This window comes from Notolepis coatsorum (genome assembly GCF_963971535.1).
Source record: "Notolepis coatsorum genome assembly, chromosome: 5".
Lineage (NCBI taxonomy): Eukaryota > Metazoa > Chordata > Actinopteri > Aulopiformes > Paralepididae > Notolepis > Notolepis coatsorum.
Genome location: NC_140169.1, coordinates 203,117,816 through 203,139,694, shown reverse-complemented (window position 1 = coordinate 203,139,694; position 21,879 = coordinate 203,117,816). Strand labels below are relative to the sequence as shown.

The window sequence follows — 21,879 nt, the reverse complement described above, 5'->3', positions numbered from 1 at the left end:
TTATAGAAATAATAATCCAACATTAATTTTATTTTTTTTTTAATCCGCTCTTCTCAGACGAGGACATCATAAGAACCTTCAGGAAAATACATTTACCCACCACCCACATGGGAAAAATTAAGCTTTGATTATTCAACGATAATCACTACTGAAGCTTCAAAGCCCAAAACATGTTAATGGAGGCCCTACAACAACATGCACAATGATATACAGTACCCTCCTAGGTGTCGACTAAATGAATGAATGCATTTTTTATTTTCAAACAAGTATAAAAACTTAAATATATCTGTTAATTTGACATATACAAAAGATAATAAAAACGGACAACAAAAAGAGAAACGGATAAACAAATCATAGTTTACCCTATTCGAAAAAGGAGTAGGAAGAAGTATACACTTTAAAAAATTCCTACCCCTTTTTAACTATCACAAATTATAATTTAATCTATTGTTAATTATGTATAGCCGCTTTATCTCTATACAATCCAATACATTTATATATAAATACATTTATATAAATATACCTATAAATATGTCATATATAATATATATATATACTAAATAAATACCATATGATACAGTATACATCATTTCTTCTATTTTCTATTTACATCTTACACATACTCCCAATCAACACACTTCCTCTTCCAGATCCCCATTTAAAAGAAAGATTTTTTGTACATCTTTTTAAACTGCTTTATGTTTGTACTCTGTTTTAGCTCTAACTCCAGACTTGTTCCACAAGTCCACCCCACAGATTGACATGCACATACTTTTCATTTTGGTTCTGAGTTTACATTTTTTTAAAGTTGAAAGCAAGTTAAAGTAGGTGTCTCAGACCCACTCCTATCCGAGCTCCGGGTCATCAAGGAGAACCTGCCTTTTCTCAGTCCTTGCCCCACCTTGGTGGAATGAACTGCTCACCCTAGTTAGGACAGCAGCCGAAACCCGTCCAATCTTTCGCCGTCGACTAAAGACGCACTTCTTCAACCACTATCTGAAATAATAATAATATAAAAATAAACCTAACCCTAACTAACCTTACTGTCATGCACTTATATAATATACTATACTATAATAAACTAACCTACACTGTAGCACCTCAGCTCACCTCAGCTGATAGAGTTGTGCCCTTCCTGATGACTTGTCGTACAGAACTTGTAAGTCGCTTTGGATAAAAGTGTCAGCTAAATGACTAAATGTAAAATGTAAATGTAAAATGTAAATGTACATTCCGTGACCCGCCTCTCTCCCCGTCTGCTCTAGGTTTCCGTAAGCTGTGTCTGGACGACCTGCGCAAGCCTCCTCCGGTGCGCGACGTGCAGCAGTACATCCTCCGCCGCCTCGACCAGGAGGGGGCGCTCCGCCGGCAGCTGACCCCGGAGACGGCCGACATGCTCAACCTGCTGCACATCAAGAGCGGCGGCTGCTTCCTGTTCCTGGAGCGCGTGCTGGACGGCGTGGCGGCCGCCCTGGTGGGCCTGCGGGAGATCCGGGACATCCCCGGCACGCTGAACGGCCTCTACCTGTGGCTGTGCCAGCGGCTCTTCCCGCGGGGTCTCTTCCTGCAGGTCAGGCCGCTCCTCAACACCCTCCTGGCCGCCCCGAGGCCTCTCACGCCGGAGCAGCTCTTCACCGCCGCCTGGACCCAGGACACCTCCCTGAGCGCCCAGGACTTCCAGAAGAAGCTTCAGACCCTCTCCCCCCTCCTCATCGAGGGCCCGGGGGGCAGCAAGCTGCTTTTTCACGCTAGTTTCGCAGAGTGGCTGAAGGACGTGAAGTACTGTACACAGAAGTACCTGTGTAGAATGACGGAGGGCCACACGATGCTAGCCATGGCTCTCGCACTGCGGGGCCCTCACCTAGACACGCGGGAAACCTGCCAGTTAGCCACCCATCTGATCTGCTCGGAACTGCACAAAGACAACCCTTCCCTACTGGCGCTGTGGATGATCTGGGCAGGGGTGCCCACTCTCACGTCTGGCTATAGCCCCAGGGTGTCTAGTCTGGCTCCTGGCATCCATACCCCCTCCTCCTCGAGCCGGCCACCTGTTCTGGTCAGCCAGGAGGTCCTTCAGCTCTTAATGAGGAGTGGGGTTTTCCCTCCCACCTGCTCCCCAGACGGGGGGCCGAGCATGGGGGTGCACTGCACAGGCGGAGGGGGAACCATGGTGCGGCGTGCGTTGGAAAGGCAGGACTCTGTGAGGATGCTGCTCGACAGCGGGGTCAGTGTCAATCGAATAGACCCGACGGACGGACGCACCTTGCTGGCCAGCGCGGCCCACGCAGGCTCGGCCGACGTGGCGAAACTCCTGCTCAGCCGAGGAGCCGATCCGCTGCTCGGCGATCACCAGGGTCAAACGCCGCTGACCTTGGCCTCCAGGCAGGGTCACGTCAAGGTGCTGTCGGCGCTCCTGGACTGGGCCAAGGGGCAGGAGGAGCCACAGACACAGGCGGCGGCGGCGAGGATGGTGGAGCACGCGGACAGCGAGGGCTGGACGGCGCTGCGCTCTGCGGCCTGGGGAGGACACTCGCGAGCCGTGCGTCTCCTGTTGGACGCCGGGGCGGTGGTGGACGGCTGTGACGCCGAGGGCCGGACGGCGCTGAGGGCGGCGGCCTGGGGAGGTCACGAGGAGATCCTGCGGACGCTGCTGGACTACGGGGCGCGGGTGGACCGGGCGGACCGCGAGGGCCGCACGCCGCTCATCGCCGCCGCCTACATGGGGCACCGCGAGGCCGTGGAGATCCTGCTGGACCACGGCGCCGAGGTCGACCTCGCAGACGGAGACGGACGAACCGCCATGTCCGTGGCCGCACTCTGCGTCCCCACGGCGGTAGGGGTGAAGAGTTACGGGGAAGTCGCCGGCCTGTTGCTGGAGCGCGGCACCAACCCGGGACACAGGGACCGCGACGGGATGACGCCCCTGCTGCTGGCGGCCTACGAGGGGCACGAGGACATGGTGGAGCTGCTGCTGGAGGCCGGCGCGGACGTCGACGAGACGGCCGGGCTGGACGCCGCCGTGCCGGCCGCCGCCGCCGTCACTCCGCTGTTGGCCGCCGCGGCGATGGGTCACATCGGGACGGTGGGCCGCGTGCTGTTCTGGGGCGCGGCGGTGGACGCCATCGACGGGGAGGGGCGGACGGCGCTGAGTCTGGCGGCGGCGCGGGGCAGTGTGGAGGTGGTGCGCGCCCTGCTGGACCGAGGCCTGGACGAGAATCACAAGGACGACCTGGGCTGGACGCCGCTGCACGCCGCCGCCTGCGAGGGCCACCGGGCCGTGTGCGCCGCCCTGACGGAGAGGTAAGGGTCGTCTTATCTTTGGCAAGAGGAGAAAGCTCAAATGTGCCAGCCTAATGTGCCAGCCTAATGTGCCAGCCTGAGCACCGCATACAGGGGCCCGCAGATCTGGAACGAGCTCGACGAGAGTCTAGAACTGTCAGAATACATCACAACATTCAAAAAATCACTGAAAGAGGAACTGCTCAAATCATATCTCTAAATAGAATCCATACTTATATTAATTGTCTGTATTTATGTATATATGTTGTATGTTTGTTAGTAGGTAGGTGTGTAAATATAAGTAGAAGCCTACCCACGTATGTTTTTGTTTGTTTATATTTAGTTTATATTTGTGATCAGGCTCCCTCCAAAAGCTTTAAATAGCTTCTTGGGAGACCTGGCACACGCACACAATCTCAACGATGATGTTTTCACATGAAGATATGTATATGTAATATATCGTGTGTGTGTGAATACAATTCATTCATTCATTCATTCATTCAGGGGCAGCATGGCGCGGGTGGGAGAGATGGACGTGGAGGGACGCACTCCCCTCATCCTGGCCGCCCAGGAGGGCCACTGCGGCACGGCCAGGCTCCTGCTGGACAGACGCTCTCCCATCGACCACCGAGCGTATGACGGACACTCCGCCCTGAGCGCCGCCGTGCTGGAGAGCCATGCCGAGCTGGCGGAGCTGCTCATGAGGAGGGGGACGGACACGGACGTGCGCGACGCGGAGGGGCGGCCTCTGCTCTACCTCCTGGTGCTGGAGGGTCGCCTGCCCATGGCGACGCTCCTCATGGAGAAAGGCGGGGTGCCCCTGGAGTCCCGGGACTCGGAGGGGCGCACAGCGCTCCACGCGGCCTCCTGGCAGGGCAACGCAGAGGCGGTGGCATCGCTGCTGAGGCGCGGAGCCGACCCCAACGCGCAGGATGCGGAGGGACGGCCGCCCCTGCACTCGGTGGCGTGGAGGGGACACGTCCAGGTGGGGCAGCTTCTCCTGGAGGCCCGGGGCACCGATGTGGACCTGGCCTGCCGCCAGCAGGGGGCGACGGCTCTGAGCATCGCGGCCCAGGAGGGACACGCTCACATTGTCGCCATGCTTCTGGAAAGAGGCGCGAACTCCGACCACACAGACAAGTATGGCCGCAGCCCGGTCAAAGTGGCCGGGAAACTCGGCCATTTCACGATCGTCAGGCTTTTAGAAAGCTACGGCGCTAAGCCATACCTACCGCCCCCCTCGAACTCTCTGTCCCCCCTGAGGTCCAACGTGAAGAGCCCGTCTACGGCCAGTTCGGGGAGCAAAGGGGGCTGCGCCTCCTCGGCCTCCTCCCCGGGCTCCACGGCAGAGCGCTTCCACTCCATGCAGAGCTCCCAGACCTCGTCCTCGTCCACCGGCCACTCCCTGGCCACCGTGCAGACGGTGCCGGCCGACAGCCTGAGCTTCACGCAGCAGATCCAGCAGCACTCGCTGCCGCGCAGCCGCAGCCGCCACTCCACCCTCCCCCCGCCGGGGGGCTCGGTGGTGGGCAGCCTGCGAGGCAGCGGGCGCCGGCAGCACCCCAAGGGCAGCAGCCCTCCCGCCCCCGCCGTCACCTGCACCACCACCGTCACCGCCGCCCAGGTGCACCACCACTGCGAGCCGCCACCGCCTCCGAAAGGCTTCTCCTCCGCCGGGTTGGAATACCCCAGCAAGCTGAAGACGCAGACCTCGGACCTGATCAAGGAGGAGAGGGCGCAGTACGGCGGGGGCAAGTGGAACTCGGTCATGGCCTCTCTCGGGGTGATGCCCGGTCAGGAGGGACCCTCCAGAGCGGCAAAGAACCGGGAGGGTCTGCCCCTCGGCTACCCGTACCAGCTCCGGAGCCCGTCGTCTCATCAGGGGAAGATGTGGGACTGTGTGGGGCCGCAGAAGACCGCCCTGTCGCCTCCTCCCTGCTACAGCTACTCCCCGCTGTCGTCCCCTTCCAGTGCCTTGCCGGAGGATTCCGTGGTTGCCATGACGACCACGGACCCCCAGCTCAACCTGAAACAGGCCATCAAGCTGCAGTTTGAGGGCCCCACCAGTGCAGCCTTATACAAGAGAGAGACGCCTCTGTGAACAGCGCCACAGTAAGACAAGTCATCACCTGGAGTAAGCTAGCTTTCTTTTTCTTTTTTTACTCAGACAATTAGATCCATTCCACTGTGTACAACAATTACTTAAAGTGGGTCGAAGCTTAAAACTACATCCTCTAAAATATATATATTTATTTATATATATATATACAGTATATATATTATTATTATTATTATTATTATTATTATTTATTTATTTATTTTTGCAGCAATTGTTTGGTATCATCATCAATCCTCACACCTTTATTTAACCAGAAAATAAAAACCCATTGAGACCGAGGTCTCTTTTTCAAGGGTGATCTGGCCAAGAAGGCAAGCACAAATTATGACAAAACATACATAACAAGACACAATACACCTACAGTAGACTACCATACAACCAACATTTAAAATGAAAAGTAAAATTCTGTTTAAAAAAAATACATGCACAATAAAACAATAGCAATCAACCAAAATGTTAAATTCAACATCAAAGCAGGAGCAGCAGGTGGAAAGGATTTCCGATCTTTTTTGTTCAAAACAATACAAGGAGATCGGAGAGAGGCCAATTTGAGACATGTCTGGAGGTATATGAAAGTAAGCCAGTTAACGGCACCTTCTGTTGTGTGGTGTTTCAGTTCCCTTCAGTGTTAGAAAGAGAATTTTGCTCCAAAGCTTGTAAAAGAGGCTTTTTACACAGCTGGCATCAGTCGTGACAGCAGCTTGACCTCCTCGGAGAGGAGGATGGCATCTCACGAGCCCTAAAACCAGCAGTTTGACCTCCGCGAACGAGGATGGCATGTGTCATGAGCCCTTAAACCTGCAATTGTCTTTGGGAGGGTGTACACACACTAAAAACAGATGGGTCAATTCTATAACCCAATTTCTTGGTTAATTGTGTTGGGTTAAAATTATGGGTTAATTCTCTGAGCATAACCATTATTTGGGTTATTGAGATTTAATTTTGACCCAATGTTGACCCAATTTGTGAGTTATAATAATTATGGGTCAATTTTCTGAGACATAACCCATGTGTTGGGTCAGAGAGCTGGGTGTTTCCGCCGGGATCTGCAAAGCTACACCCCTCCCCCACTGGGAACTATCGTACATGCCTTTTGTTCCAGTCAGTCAGAGGGTCACGTTCACGTTCACAGTCAACACGGTCCCACGTTCACAGTCAACACGGTTCAACAAACCCTCTTCACGATCACGGAAAATACTTCACTGACTCAAGGTAAGATCCGTTTCGTTAGCACAGTATTTATATCTCAACCCATCCATTGTGCCTATTGCGTCGTGTTAACCATGCACTGTGAACGTTGTGGAACTAAATTAGCTAGCTCTTCACAGCTATCTGTCGCGTCATCAGCTAGCTAGCTAGCTAGCTATCCACCGCAAGTTGCAACTTAGCTACTCATTTCTATAATCGGTTCATCTCTAACCTTGTAAAAATATGTGGTAACCTCTATTAATAAATAAGCCACACGACACGACACATAAATCATTACCGTTCAAGCATGCTACCGAAAGTGACCAAGTCTATGAGTATTACAAAGGTTCTGGCTAGTAGCTAGGCCTAGTTAACCAGTACTAGTAACGTTACTGTTATTGCTAATTTTACCGTGTTTTGGGTTGTAATGATACCAGATTAACTGGAGACTATCTATAGCTGTGTAACGTTATATGATTGATATCTTTATTAACCATATGTGTGTAATAAAGCTGTTGTCCTCTCAATGCGGTGACATAGCTGGTTCGCTAGCTAGCTACATACTGAGATTTAGCGCCATTTTGCGCCATTTTGAGGTCTACATTTCCATCATCTCTCTAATGTCCCGCGATTCGGGCATCAATTTACAACATCCTATACTAAATTAAGCAGTAGACTGCGGAAGCCAGACATGTGGTGAGGCTTTTTACACCTGAAATCAGTGCTAAATATTCTAGGCTGCTATGTCAGCAAGTATACTTGGCCTATCGTTCACACGTGGCTGAGTACTTGGGCACGCATGAGGCATTAATTAATTGCAGATGTGTTCATTTCCACATTGCTTTCTCTTTTGTTTCAGGCCAGTCTTGATGGACAGCTTTGTCGCAGAAAAGCTTATTGAGTGGCAATTGCCAGAGCTCACAGACAGTTTTAAAGGTGAGAATTTTTACTTTCTTGACCATGAAAATGTTTCCATGACAAAGCAGTATTGTATAGGGTTTCAACACACATGCAGGCACACACACATTATTCTGTTCTTCATCTTGGTTATCTGGTCCTGCCAGCCTGGTCCTCTGTTGGAGTTAGCTGCCACTGGATGGCACTGAAATTACTGTAAAAGTATTTTTGTTTTCTGTCTTTGTCTTTCAGATCAAGATATCGATGAGGAGGCGTTTCACCTTTTAGATGGCGAAACAATCCGGAACCTCATCCCCAAAATAGGCCCCAGGCTCAAGTTTTCAAAACTTTACAGAGAATTTGTAAGTGATCACTAAGTGTTCTAACATCAAGGCAGATGGCGTATACATGCTTTAAATGCAAAAGGCTAATTCCTGGTGATGCCAAGTCTCTCTTTTCACATTTACGAGTAGCACACAATATAAACGCTTCATCCACTTATTTCCAATGTTGTGAGGGAGTTTGTAGCAGAACATTTTCTTTCATTCGGTCTTACAGAAAGCACTTGCAAGGAGAACATAACGATAACCAGGCCCTGGCCCAGCCACCTAACGTACCAAATCAGGCTGCTAATACTTTCAATGCTGAAGAGCTAGTACGGCAAGTTGAGGGTGAACAAATGGCGGAAGATGAAGATAATGATGATGAATGGGACGAACTAGAGCAAGAGGGAATCACAGAGAGAGTAGCCCATTTTATAGCTCATCTTAGATCAAAATCTTCCCAGACCTTTACAAATATAAATGTTGTGGTTCAGCAAACCTCAAGTTTAATTGGAGATTTAGTGAGCAGACTACAAACAAAGACCATGTCGCTTTTCAGTCAGTTTGGGCATGATCAAAACCCACAGGTAGAGGAGCTCAGGCAGGACTTTTTAGATGCAGCTAACCCTTTCGAGGGTCTGGAGACAGACTATAAACAGATTAGGTATTTTACTAACTCTGGGAACTTCATCCAGCCAATTGAGGAGTGTTTCTCCGATAACCAAACCTTTGTACAGCGGAGAGACTCTGCCACTGGCACCGTTCGACAAGTTGCTCTGACTGATACCTTTCAGCGTATTCCACTAAAGCGTCTTCTGGTCAAGATACTGGAGCTTCCTGGTGTTTTACAGGCCATGATGGAATGGCAACAGAGAGAGAGTGATGCTCTTCAGGATATATTTGATGGAGATTTCTGTAAAAATCATCCACTCTTTTTGAAAGAGGTGTCAATCCCATTGCTGTTATACAATGATGATTGTGAAACTGTGAACCCCCTCGGGTCAAAGACTGGGGTTCACAAGTTAGGATTTATATATTTTATCTTGAAGAGTTTGCCACCAGACATCCTATCCAATTTGCAGTCACACTTCTTGTTGGCAGTCTATAAATCAGATGATGCAAAAACCTATGGCATTGATGCAGTGTTGCGCCCTATTGTGGAAGAACTAAAGTGTCTTGAGAGGGATGGCATAACTGTTAACACGCCTAGCTTCCAAGGCGTTGTCAAATTCGCCGTTGTTCAGGTAGTGGGAGACAATTTAGGATTGAACGCAATACTTGGTTACATAGAGAGTTTTTCGGGGAACCATATGTGCCGTTTATGCAAAATACACAGAGATGTCTTGAAAGTACAGACACAGGTAGACGATACGCTGTCCCGAGATGTGAATACTCACGCAGAGGATTTACGGACAGACAACCCCTCTCAGACAGGCCTTAAAAGAGACAGTGTCCTCAACAGTCTGTCTTTTTATCATGTTACGGACAATATGGCACTAGACATAATGCATGACATCCTCGAAGGGGTAGGGCCATACGAATTTAAACTTGTGTTAAATGCACTCATAGAACAAAAGTGTATCTCACTAGATAAGCTAAACTATCGTATCACCAGCTTTGATTATGGATTTTGTGATGTGGGAAACAAGCCCTCTGTAATAAGTAAGAATTATTTAAAGAACCTTGGAAGCCCTCTGCATCAGTCTGCAGCTCAGATGTGGTGTCTGAAGATAAGATGGATGGCCTCCCTCCCCCCCCCCCCCCTCCCCATCCTCACGCAAACCTCCCCCCCACGAGCACGACTGGCGACGTGCACGGAAGGAGGGGCGGATCCCTCGACTGCCTCACACGCCCAAAACCCTAAGCCACTACCCTCTCCTTAACTCCCACCCCCCACTCTCCGCCCTCCCTCCCATCCCCCAAATTCCCTCCCCCGAGGGTGCTTCCTGAAGCTCACTGACTTTCGGCATAAATGAACATTGCATCAACAAATGTGCTTTGTTTTGTATTAATTTAGGCTTGTGCCATTATTATTATGCAAAGATAATAATTGTGATTAATTCTGTAATGAGTTGTGTGTTTCTAGCATCCTTGACACCCAAGGACAACGATGGAATGAAGTCAAGAGGCTTATACGTTTCTATCCTTGACAACAATGTAAGCTGGAGTAATGATCTGTTTATGTTGTGGAGTCTAAATAAAAACCTGAAACCTGAAACCTGTGTCTACTAAGGTTACTTCCAGTAATGATCGGTGACCTTATCCCTACAGACAATAAGGAATGGGAACTTCTCCTACTCCTATTAATGTGCATGGAGATCATCTTCTCTCCATCTGTTACTCATGCAGCAACACAGTACCTGAGTAAAATCATTGAAGAGCATCACTCTCTTTTCCTGGATCTATTTGCTCTGCATTTGCGCCCAAAACACCATTTCATGCTTCATTATCCAAAAGCAATTCGAACACTTGGACCATTGATCCATTTGTGGGTAATGCGCTTTGAGGCAAGACATGGATTCTTCAAACAAGTCAGTCATGTCACTTGCAACTTCCGCAACAATAGCAAAACCATGGCTTATCGACATCAGATAATGCAATGCTACAGTTTCATGTGTGGGTCTGTGTTAAGCCACAACACAGAAATTGGTCCAGGGTATACTACCTTTCTGGCTCATTTTGAAGGCTATAATGAAATTCAAAGTGGTCTCACAGGAATCCCCCTTTTCGCTGAATTGTATGTACCGGCCAGGGTCACTGTTAAGGGTACAACATACAGACCAGGCATGACAGTGTTTATGTCCTATGACCAAGATGGAGAGCCTCAGTTTGGGCTTATTAAAGCCATTTTGGTTTTAGAGCCATCTGTAAAGCTAGTTGTTCAGAGGTGGGAGACAATGGGGTTTGAGAAGCATTTCTTTGCTTACAGTGTGATCCAAACCAAAGATTTGTTGGCTATCGATGTGAAAGAGCTGATTGATCATCACCCACTACATGCAGTCCAGTCATACAGAGATGTTGACACTGTATTCATCTCTCTGCGCTATAGACGTTTTTAGACTGTGAATGGCCATCTGAATGGCCACTGCCACTTGTAAATAGTGAGGAAAAAAATCAGGAAAGAAACACTGCCTTGAATTACTAGAAACACAGTGATAGCCTACAGTATATATTCCGAACATATTTTGAATAGTTAGTCTTTAGTTTCATGCTGTGGACTGCCTTACTCTGCTACAACTCTTCGATGACTGAGATACATTGTTGGACTGCTGGGATGGGGAAACTCCTTGGACTACTGAGATGACATTAATTGTTGTAAGTAAGAATGTGTTTAATTAAAATGGTTCTACAACTAAACACTAACCACTTTAAACCCTATGACAAAATAAATCTTCACCAGTATTTAAATGTTTCCATGTGTGTAGGCTATTGGCCATCTTGGGTGTCAATCGGTTAAATGGAAAACGACACTGCTGACTGCAAATATATTTTGTATCTGTACACAACAACTCACTTTAACCTAAAATGCCTCTAAGCTGATAACCTTTCTTTGCTGCAAAAGGCTTCGAATGCTGAGCCACCTGCAACAAGCCTTGTTGCTACCATATCCCCCATGGAGGAATCTGCAGCTTCTGGATCAAGCCAGGAGGTCTCCACCGTAGAGGGAATCGAGGGCAGCAGACCAGATTGTGATTCTACGACCGGTTCCACTATTTGTAAGTTGTTCAAGAAGCATGGATGGATCTGGAAGCACTTGGAGCCAGTACATATCTCAGAACTTCAATACTTAAACTAACTCATTTATACTCTTGTCAGTATTTTATTTAGCTAATATTTGACTAGGGTAATGTTTTTAAATATCAAATGTTGACCCTTGATTTGTGACACGTCCGAAATCTGAAGTCCTTGAACGGGTTCTCAGCCTAGGCTCCCGCCTATCCCCTGTGTTTTTGGCGTGAGGCAACAACTTCAGATGTGTAGGCTACACCGCATAGACATGCCGCTAGTACATCACAAGGAAGAAATCTGTATGCTGCCAGAGTTAAATTGGTTGATGGTACTACAGCACATCCTTAACAGCTGTCATGTTTCTGTCATGTCTCTCCAGGATATCGTAGCGGCTCTTTCTGCCGCTCCCAATGGCGGGCAAATTCTGGAGAGCCTGGATAAAGGTGATTCCATCTTCGGAAAGAAAAGAATTGCCATGGTCAAAATACTGGTGGATTTGCTGATCCAAAAGTTTGGAGAGAGGTACGTCAAGTCTAGAGTTGATTAGGAGGCATAACTTGACTCATTTAGAGCTAAAGCGTCCGCTAAAAATGACCCCCAAATGAGAGTTTCATAATGTAATTTGGCTTGTAGGCCTATAGCTTTTTTTTTTTTTTTTTTTTTTTTTTATAATATAATAATAAATAATAAATAATATTTATTTAATTATTTATAATATAATAATAAATAATAAATCATATGTATTTAATTATTTATTTAATAATAATAATTATTATTAAATTGTTTTATTAATTAATATTGATTTTATGTATTATTATTATTATTATTATTATTATTATTATTATTATTATTATTATTATTATTATTATTATTATTATTATTATTATATTTTTTATCCTATCATTCTGATCTATAGCAAGTCATTATATTTGTGCTTTATGTTATACCAGGACTGGTAAAATGTTTCGATCTATGTTTACAGGCCAACCATGGACATAAAAGAGGCTCTGGCAGAATCCTTGGTGCGGACATTCCCATCATTAAACGATGGATCAGACCGTGGCTATGTAAGTTTTCTTCCTCCAGGCTAGTTCATAGAGAAATGGAACATTTGATGAGTAGTAATATTAGTAGAAAATAAGGAGTCATTTTTCTCTCGCATCACATACAGGACACCCAATGTTAACCCGTTGAGTAACAAGTTTTTCTACAACTCAAGTTCAGACCTATGTTGCTCTATTTCAGTAGCACTAAAAGTGAGTTTTCTTTATTGTATCAGAAACTTCAGAATGTAATCTTTCAAAAGAGACCAGGATCATGCATGTGTTATAAGTATAAAGTATAGTATTTTGTGTTGTGTTTGTAAATAGCTGTAAAAAATGTATGGCATTTTACAATACAAAACGTTCCATTCATTGAAGAAAGGCTTCGGAATGTCCGAAAGAGGCGGGGTTCTGGGTCCAGACAGCGAATGCCTGAAGCCAACGAGCCACCCAGGGCATACATACCAGGTAATACCTGGTCGGCAAAAAGGGCCATGTTTTCCTGTGTCCCCAGGGGGTAACTATATTCTTCACCAGGGGGAGCTTACTGCACATGAATCCTCAAGGGGGGCTCCATGGAGCAAAAATTGCTGATTTCTGACTTTACCTCGTTTAATATACCTTGTTGAACCCCTCACCAAAACATGCAACAATGCTGGGCAATAGCACCTCCCTCTGGTCAGCCGGGGCGCCTGACTGGAGGGAAAGGATCTGATTGTAATAATGTGCTAAGTCCTACTGGTGAAAATGGGTTACGAAATCGGAGATAATTTTTAGATAGTTAATTTACAATGTGTTGTATATATGTTTCTATAGAATCAACCCTGCCAGAAGAAAGGGCCCAGCAGCAAAGGGAGTGGCTGAAACATAACCTGGAGCCCTTCACTCAAGTTCAGGAGTACATGAAGGACACCGTCCTCTACAGAGCCAAGTGGATTCGGGGAAATCACTCCAAGGACATAGAAGAGGTCATTACGGAGTACCCTCGCCTCACCAGCCCAGGCATGGTATGGATCTACTGTAACATATTGCATCTACAATGATAATTCATAATGGTAGTTTTTAACCTGACCCTAATTTCCCCATCTACTTATCTAAATGAGTTGAACTAGCCTTTAAAATATCAGCTGTCACATAACATTTCTTTTAGGGCTGTCAGTTTATCGCGTTAATTAGATTAATTAATTACAAATCCTGTAATTAATTAGATTTTTTTTAATCGCCTGATGGCACTAATTTCTTTCAAACTAAATCTTTTTTAGATATCGCAGGACTTCTTGGTGCTGCATGGCGAGGCTGCACCAAAGTTGTTTGAGACATGGGTGACGGAATATGCAGAGAAAGTCCTGCAGCTGGCGAGACAAGATGGGAAACTCCCCCTTCCTGTCGATGACATGACACTGGGTAAGTTATAGCGATTCCTTCTCTTGAGTTGCGAAATAGGAAATGGCTTCTCTTCCAGGTTGTAGATCTGCATTTGTTGTAGCTTTTGCCAATTTCAGTTGATGAATTGTGATAATAATACTCTGGTTATCTTTTTTTTCCAGTCGTTTTATTTGTTTGTTTGTTTGAAAAGGTCTTAAATTATTACCAATTGAGTGCCGGCCACAACATTCTGACACTTTCTGTTGTTCACCTACAGATGTCAAAGGGGAACTGGCCCTCAGGCTGCTACCCGACATGTTCCCACAGACGGTATATAGGCTCAACAAAAAATGTAGGCGGCACTCCAGCGAAGAGGCCCGGTCAGCCTTCGTTGACCTCAAGCCTGTAAGTACAATTTCATGTTATGAATTGGGGAAATGTTGCTATGTAGCCTAAGAAGGATGTTGGTGCACCAAAGTTGTCAGGCTATAAGGTTGACGAAGACATCTGTAGCCTGATCGGGCTATGGCCCCCATAACCTCTATTTAAACTCGAAAGGCATTGAGGTTTCCCTCATTTACAAAGACGAGTTAAAACCACTGTTTTGAGCCCTCCAAAATGTCATTGCACGTTCCATTGGCATGAGAAAAAAAACGAACTTGATTTAATTTGGCTCCCTTGTATAGTTGGTATAAACCTGTTATCTTGCTTATGATTTGCTGTCAACCTAGCCCCTTTCGTGACTGCGGTTTGCAAGCCTGGGGCTTTTGTGACCGCAGTCACTTGCTGGTGTGCCGCGACGAGTTTAAAAAAGAACTACCAAGCGTGATCGGGGGGCTGGGGGTCGGTCAAAAATATATCAGATATGAATTTCAAAGATACCCAGCGTACAATATGGGTTTAACACAGCTTTACAGTGGGGTCTGGAAGCTCGGAGTTGCTTAGGAAATTGGTGTCACCGCGCAGCCAAATGAAATGCTGGTGCGCATGCGCGGTGACACCAATGGCAGAAATACACGGCTCGCTCTGTAAGTACCACTCGCTTTCGAACAATGTTTTAAACTGTTTATTAGCAACTCCGAGCTTCCAGACCCCACTGTAAAGCTGTGTTAAACCCATATTGTACGCTGGGTATTGAAATTCATATCTGATATATTTTTGACCGACCCCCAGCCCCCCGATCACGCTTGGTAGTTCTTTTTTAAACTCGTCGCGGCACACCAGCAAGTGACTGCGGTCACAAAAGCCCCAGGCTTGCAAACCGCAGTCACGAAAGGGGCTACTGTCAACCCAAGATTCACCTGTATTTAACATTCTTTCTTTGCTTATTTTAGGTTGGGACAAATATGGTGGAGTACCTCCAGCAGGCAAGACCCTCTCCCTCGGTTTTGGTGCTGGGAGAACCACACACATGTTGTGCTCAGGCATTCGTGATCTATGCAGGTCGGGCACACCCTGAAAGCACAATGCTCGGGGCAGTTGATACGTGTTTTAAAGCATTTTATGTATTTGACATAAAGTACCCCAGGCAGTGTGTTCATGCATGGGAGTTTCTCCAGCACGTTATATATAATATTGAGGGACCAGAGTCCAAGCATAGCATTCTTAAGGACAGCCGTACGTAACGCAAAACGTACAAATGAGGAGGAGGTGGAATAGGTGAAGTAGCAGGAGAGAAGGTGGGGGAAGAGATGGAGGAGGAGGGAGATGGGTAGACGCTAAATCCCGTATTTCTATATGTATATATTAGTGCTGTCAATCGATTAAAATATTTAACACGATTAATCGCATGATTGTCCATAGTTAACTCGCGATTAATCACAAATTAATAAAAATGTTCTACCTTAAACGGATCTTTTTCAAGTTCCAAGTTTTAATACTCTCTTATCAACATGCGAGTCAACAAATGCTTTCGTTATGCAGTCATTTAACACAAAAGGATGACCCTCATGCATTGCAAATTTGCATCAAATTCAAAACAGAGTGATGCACAAAATAACTTAAAAGAAAGAAAATTCATTAAAACAATGAATAAAGTGTACATGAAATAATAGGGGAAAGAAAACGTTAGGAACTTGTTACATTCACCCACACAAGGGCTGAGTAATCGCACACACATGTTGTGCTCAGGCATTTGTGATCTATGCAGGTTGGGCACACCCTGAAAGCACAATACACGGGGCAGTTGATACGTGTTTTAAAGCATTTTATGTATTTGACATAAAGTACCCCAGGCAGTGTGTTCATGCATGGGAGTTTCTCCAGCACGTTATATATAATATTGAGGGACCAGAGTCCAAGCATAGCATTCTTAAGGACAGCCGTACGTAACGCAAAACGTACAAATGAGGAGGAGGTGGAATAGGTGAAGTAGCAGGAGGGAAGGTGGGGGAAGAGATGGAGGAGGAGGGAGATGGGTAGACGCTAAATCCCGTATTTCTATATGTATATATTAGTGCTGTCAATCGATAAAAATATTTAACACGATTAATCGCATGATTGTCCATAGTTAACTCGCGATTAATCACAAATTAATAAAAATGTTCTACCTTAAACGGATCTTTTTCAAGTTCCAAGTTTTAATACTCTCTTATCAACATGCGAGTCAACAAATGCTTTCGTTATGCAGTCATTTAACACAAAAGGATGACCCTCATGCATTGCAAATTTGCATCAAATATAAAACAGAGTGATGCACAAAATAACTTAAAAGAAAGAAAATTCATTAAAACAATGAATAAAGTGTACATGAAATAATAGGGGAAAGAAAATGTTAGGAACTTGTTACATTCACCCACACAAGGGCTGAGTAATCGCACACACCCCCCCCCTCTCTCTCTCACACACACTCTCACAGCTCTCTTTCTCTCTTGCCCCTTCCCTTCTCTCTCACCCCCCTCTCTCTCTCTTTATACAACGGCATGCAAATTTCTCGATTCTGATTGGCCATTCACACGTCTTTATTGGCAACAATCCACGGTCCTGGGCTCAGGACCCGCCCACAACCGAATCACATAACCCTCCCCGGCTCACTCCGGGAGAAAACAAGATCGCGGACAACAAATGGTTATGTTGAAAGCACCATAACGACTAAATATGAAGCGATTCTGTCAAGGGGAATGTGTTAGTCCTTTAAACAATGTTGGATGATGTAATTGATGGGTCTTGACTCAATCTAGAACAAAAGAAAAATCGCGGTTTGATTGATAGATTAATTGATTGATTTAAATTTCTTCCTTCCTACTTTCTACTGACTGCAGCGTTCTCTCTCACACTGTCCGACGCTGGCGTACCCACAAACACACACACACACATACACACACACACACACACACACACACACACACACACACATACACACACACACGCACACACACACACACACACTGTGACACACACACACACACACACACGCACACACACACACACACACACTCCTGTCTGCAACAGCGGGGGAGTCAGACTGAGAGAGAAGCAGCGCTGTTTTAAGTGAGCATGGTCTATTGAATTGATTGATTGGTTGATTGCTAATTTTATTACTGTACCCCTGGTTTCCAACTGGTTAAGTTTAGGCTAAAAGAAATAAATAAAAAAATAGGGCGAAGAAAACGTTTTTTTTCCTATAGGGCAAAGAAAACCTTTTAATTTGTTTTACCTACTTTATATAGAAGCATTTAAGAATGAAGTTCTATGGAAAGTAGGTCTGCATTCCCTTAACAATTGTGTGTATTGAGCCGTACTGTATTGTACCCATTCTGCATCTGGTAATAAAATTTTCAATCAATCATTCCAATAATACACAGTTGGATGTGTTAGTTGGTTGGATGCACTTCAAGCTGCTTCCACATGAGGCAACTTCTCTCAATCATTCCAATAATACACAGTTGGATGTGTTAGTTTGGTTGGATGCACTTCAAGCTGCTTCCACATGGAGGCAACTTGTCTTTTTTGTAGTTGTGGGAACTACTTTTTCTGGCGGATGGTTTTTTCAATAAATCTTCGATTAATGTGTGTTTATTGTATAGAAATAAGGTTGGATGAATCTGGCAGTTGTATAAAAGCTTTACACCACGTGCAGTCGTGATTTGTGACCAATAAACCATGCCTAGGGGGGTCTAACGACCACCCCTAGGCATGGTTTATTGGTCACAAACCACTCCTGCGTGTGATGTAATGCTTAAATACAGTATCTCACACACACACACACACACACACACACACACACACACACACACACACACACTTCAGAAACAAACATAGTATCAATGAGAGCATCAATAATACACCTGATAGTCTAGTAAAAAAAAATCTTAAAAGTTAATCGTGAGTTAAAAAAAATAGTGGCGTTAATAGAATCGGGCGATAACGTGTTAATACCGCGTTAACTTTGACAGCCTTAGTATATATGTGTTTTGATCTATCAATATCTGGGGGAGTGTTCCAACAGGGCAGTAAAGCAGTACAAAACCAGATACCGATATGTATTATTTATTATTTATTATTTAAACAGGAAATCAGTTTGACATGAAAGCACTTTTTGATGTCCAGACGCCGTGACATGTATATGCAACAAGTGTAATAAATGTTGAAGTTAAATGTATTCTACGCCTTGGTCTGTTCTTTTCATTGATTTCAGCACATTTAGACTGTTATACCTTTCAATCAAGCATCTGTGCCAACCTAATGTAGTGTACTAACTATAGCAGTTGTGTTAATAGGCCCTTTTCACAGCAGCCATCTTGACACAGCAGGGTAAACCTACATCCTGTGAACCAGACTGACACATGTGTAACTAATCATGTTGCTGTGTCCATCTGTTGGTCAATCGTTGTCAATCTGGCTCACAAGATGGCTGCTGTGAATAGGGTCTATTTGACCCTTTTGATGTAACCCAAGATTCAGTCAAAGCAACTATTTTGACCCTTAAAATGGGTCGTTGGTATAACCCAATACGGGGTCAAATCAACTAGGAGGTTGGGTTATTTTGACCCTTAAAATGGGTCGTTGGTATAACCCAATATGGGGTCAAATCAACTTGGAAGTTGGGTTATTTTGACCCTTAAAATGGGTCGTTGGTATAACCCAATATGGGGTCAAATCAACTTGGAGGTTGGGTTATTTTGACCCTTAAAATGGGTCGTTGGTATAACCCAATATGGGGTCAAATCAACTTGGAAGTTGGGTTATTTTGACCCTTAAAATGGGTCGTTGGTATAACCCAATATGGGGTCAAATCAACTTGGAGGTTGGGTTATTTTGACCCTTAAAATGGGTCGTTGGTATAACCCAATATGGGGTCAAATCAACTTGGAAGTTGGGTTATTTTGACCCTTAAAATGGGTCGCTACTATCCGTTTATTTGACCCAAGTTATGGGTCAAATGAAATAACCAATAATATTGGGTCAAATTAACCCACACACTGGTCTGGCCCTTTTTGACCAGTGAATTGGGTCAAAAATAACCCAAATTGGGTCAAATTTGACCAATCTGTTTTTAGTGTGCATTTGGAGGAATTCCAGGAATTTTAATAACAGCATTCTCTCCGTCTTTTAGGTGGAGTGCGGGCGGACCGCAGTTCAAGTGGAGGGGGACCGAGCGGTGATGACTGTTCTCCAGGGGTCAGATGAGAGAGGAGGGGATCTCTCTCTCCACCCTTTGTGCCCCGCCTCCACACCCTCTCCCCTGCCCCGCCTCCGCAGATCAGGGGGAAGACGGAACTGTGGAGCGACGACAGAGCTGTTTACATTCCAGCCTTTTCCATGGCCTTCTCTCTGTGTGCGACGGGCCGGGGCAGCTGTTATCGGGACACAACGCTTGCACATACACTGTACACACACGCAACGCTCTCTACCTCTATATACGTCTCTCTCTTTCTCTCTCTCTCCCTCCCTCTCTCCTTCTCTCATTGCCTCTCTGACATCATGCACTGTGTTGTAAATGTTCATCTGCAACACTCGCTCTCTTTCTCCCCTCTATCTCTCTCTGTCTCTCTCTGTCTCTCTCTCTCTGTCTCTTTCTCTCTCCCTCCTTCTCTCATTGCCTCTCTGACATCATGCACTGTGTTGTAAATGTTCATCTGCGACACTCGCGCTCTCTCTCACTCTCTCTCGGTCTGTCTCTCTCTCTCTCTCTCCCTCCCTCCCCCTCCCCCCTCTCTCCTGCTGACCTCTCAACAGTGACCACACACAGACGGTTTGTTCAAAGAAAGCCATGATTGTATCACCTCTGTGTTTGTTTGCTATGTTCTTCGTCCCCCCCCCCCCCCCCCCCCCCCCGTCGAGAGAGAAGAAAAGGCTACAGCTCACAGCTCGCACAGAGTTTGACGCCATAATGAGTTGGAACTTTTTCGGAACTGTAAGAAAGCGTCGTCTTGTCGTGGCTTGTTTGTGCCACAGAACTGCCACGATGGAGCCTTGTCTCGCCCAGCGGAGAGAGAAAATGGACAATTAGACTGAATGGATTTCTGTGCAAATTGGTTTTTATACCAGTGGAGCTCTTATATGTTTTTTATTTTGTATTATTGGGTTGGGGGGGGGGGGGGGGGGGGGGGGGGGGTGGTGACGATCAGTCCTGTATGAGGGCTCTTATTTTTCTGCCCTTGTTGGATCTTTATTATCATCAAAGCGTTTTATATCGATTGTGAAAACTATGAACACAGCAGTTTGCCAGTTAAGATGCTGTGACGGCCACATACAGTATATAACGTGTATATATCAAACGGGGACCAAAGAACTGCCATCAGAAAGCGAGCCTGCCAAAGCGTGAGCGATAGTCCAACAGCAGATCTTAATGCACTGGCCCCCCCCCACAGTGGAACACTAGCCCCCCCCCCACAGTGGAACACTACAGGCTAATGATCATCAGACCGTAAATACCTTGAGATAGATCGGGGAAACATCGAGGGAGCAGTGGCCATCGACGCCTGGCCCCTAAGTACTTCCTAGTTGTTTTGTTATCATTTTTCCATTTGATTAATATTTAATGACTCATTCTTTTAATAAAAAATGGCAGGCTGTGCCATAATTAATGTCTTATCACAGATGTGTCGTGTGCTAATTTGTGGGGGCGTGTGTTTGTGAGTGTGGATGTGTGTGTGCACGTATTTATAAGTGTGGATGTGTGTGTGTGCACGTGTTTATATGTGGATGTGTGTGTGTGCACGTGTTTATATGTGTGTGTGTGTGTGTGCACGTGTTTATATGTGTGGATGTGTGTGTGCACGTGTTTATATGTGTGGATGTGTGTGTGTGCACGTGTTTATATGTGTGGATGTGTGTGTGCACGTGTTTATATGTGTGGATGTGTGTGTGCACGTGTTTATATGTGTGTGTGTGTGTTCGTGTTTATATGTGTGGATGTGTGTGTGCACGTGTTTATATGTGTGGATGTGTGTGTGTGCACGTGTTTATATGTGTGTGTGTGTGTGTTCGTGTTTATATGTGTTGATGTGTGTGTTCGTGTTTATATGTGTGTGTGTGTGTGTGCACGTGTTTATATATGTGGATGTGTGTGTGTGCACGTGTTTATATGTGTGTGTGTGTGTGCACGTGTTTATATGTGTGGATGTGTGTGTGTGCACGTGTTTATATGTGTGTGTGCACGTGTTTATATGTGTGTGTGTGTGTGCACGTGTTTATATGTGTGGATGTGTGTGTGCACGTGTTTATATGTGTTGATGTGTGTGTGCACGTGTTTATATGTGTGGATGTGTGTGTGCACGTGTTTATATGTGGATGTGTGTGTGTGCACGTGTTTATATGTGTGTGTGCACGTGTTTATATGTGTGTGTGCACGTGTTTATATGTGTGGATGTGTGTGTGCACGTGTTTATATGTGTTGATGTGTGTGTGCACGTGTTTATATGTGTGGATGTGTGTGTGCACGTGTTTATATGTGGATGTGTGTGTGTGCACGTGTTTATATGTGTGTGTGCAC

General features: G+C 45.8%; 1 protein-coding gene across 3 annotated transcripts in view; it reads left to right on the top strand.

Annotated features, from left to right (window-relative positions):
• Positions 1-21,396, top strand: part of ankrd50l (ankyrin repeat domain 50-like) — an 88,534-nt gene extending 67,138 nt beyond the window's left edge. For all 3 annotated transcript variants that reach the window (XM_084315085.1, XM_084315086.1, XM_084315087.1), the window contains 3 exons: positions 1,266-3,300; positions 3,784-5,413; positions 19,498-21,396. In XM_084315085.1, coding sequence (XP_084171211.1) covers positions 1,266-3,300; positions 3,784-5,380 — 3,632 coding nt within the window. In that variant the 3' untranslated portion in view covers positions 5,381-5,413; positions 19,498-21,396. The remainder of the gene's footprint in view (positions 1-1,265; positions 3,301-3,783; positions 5,414-19,497) is intronic.
• Positions 21,397-21,879: the final 483 nt, after the last annotated feature.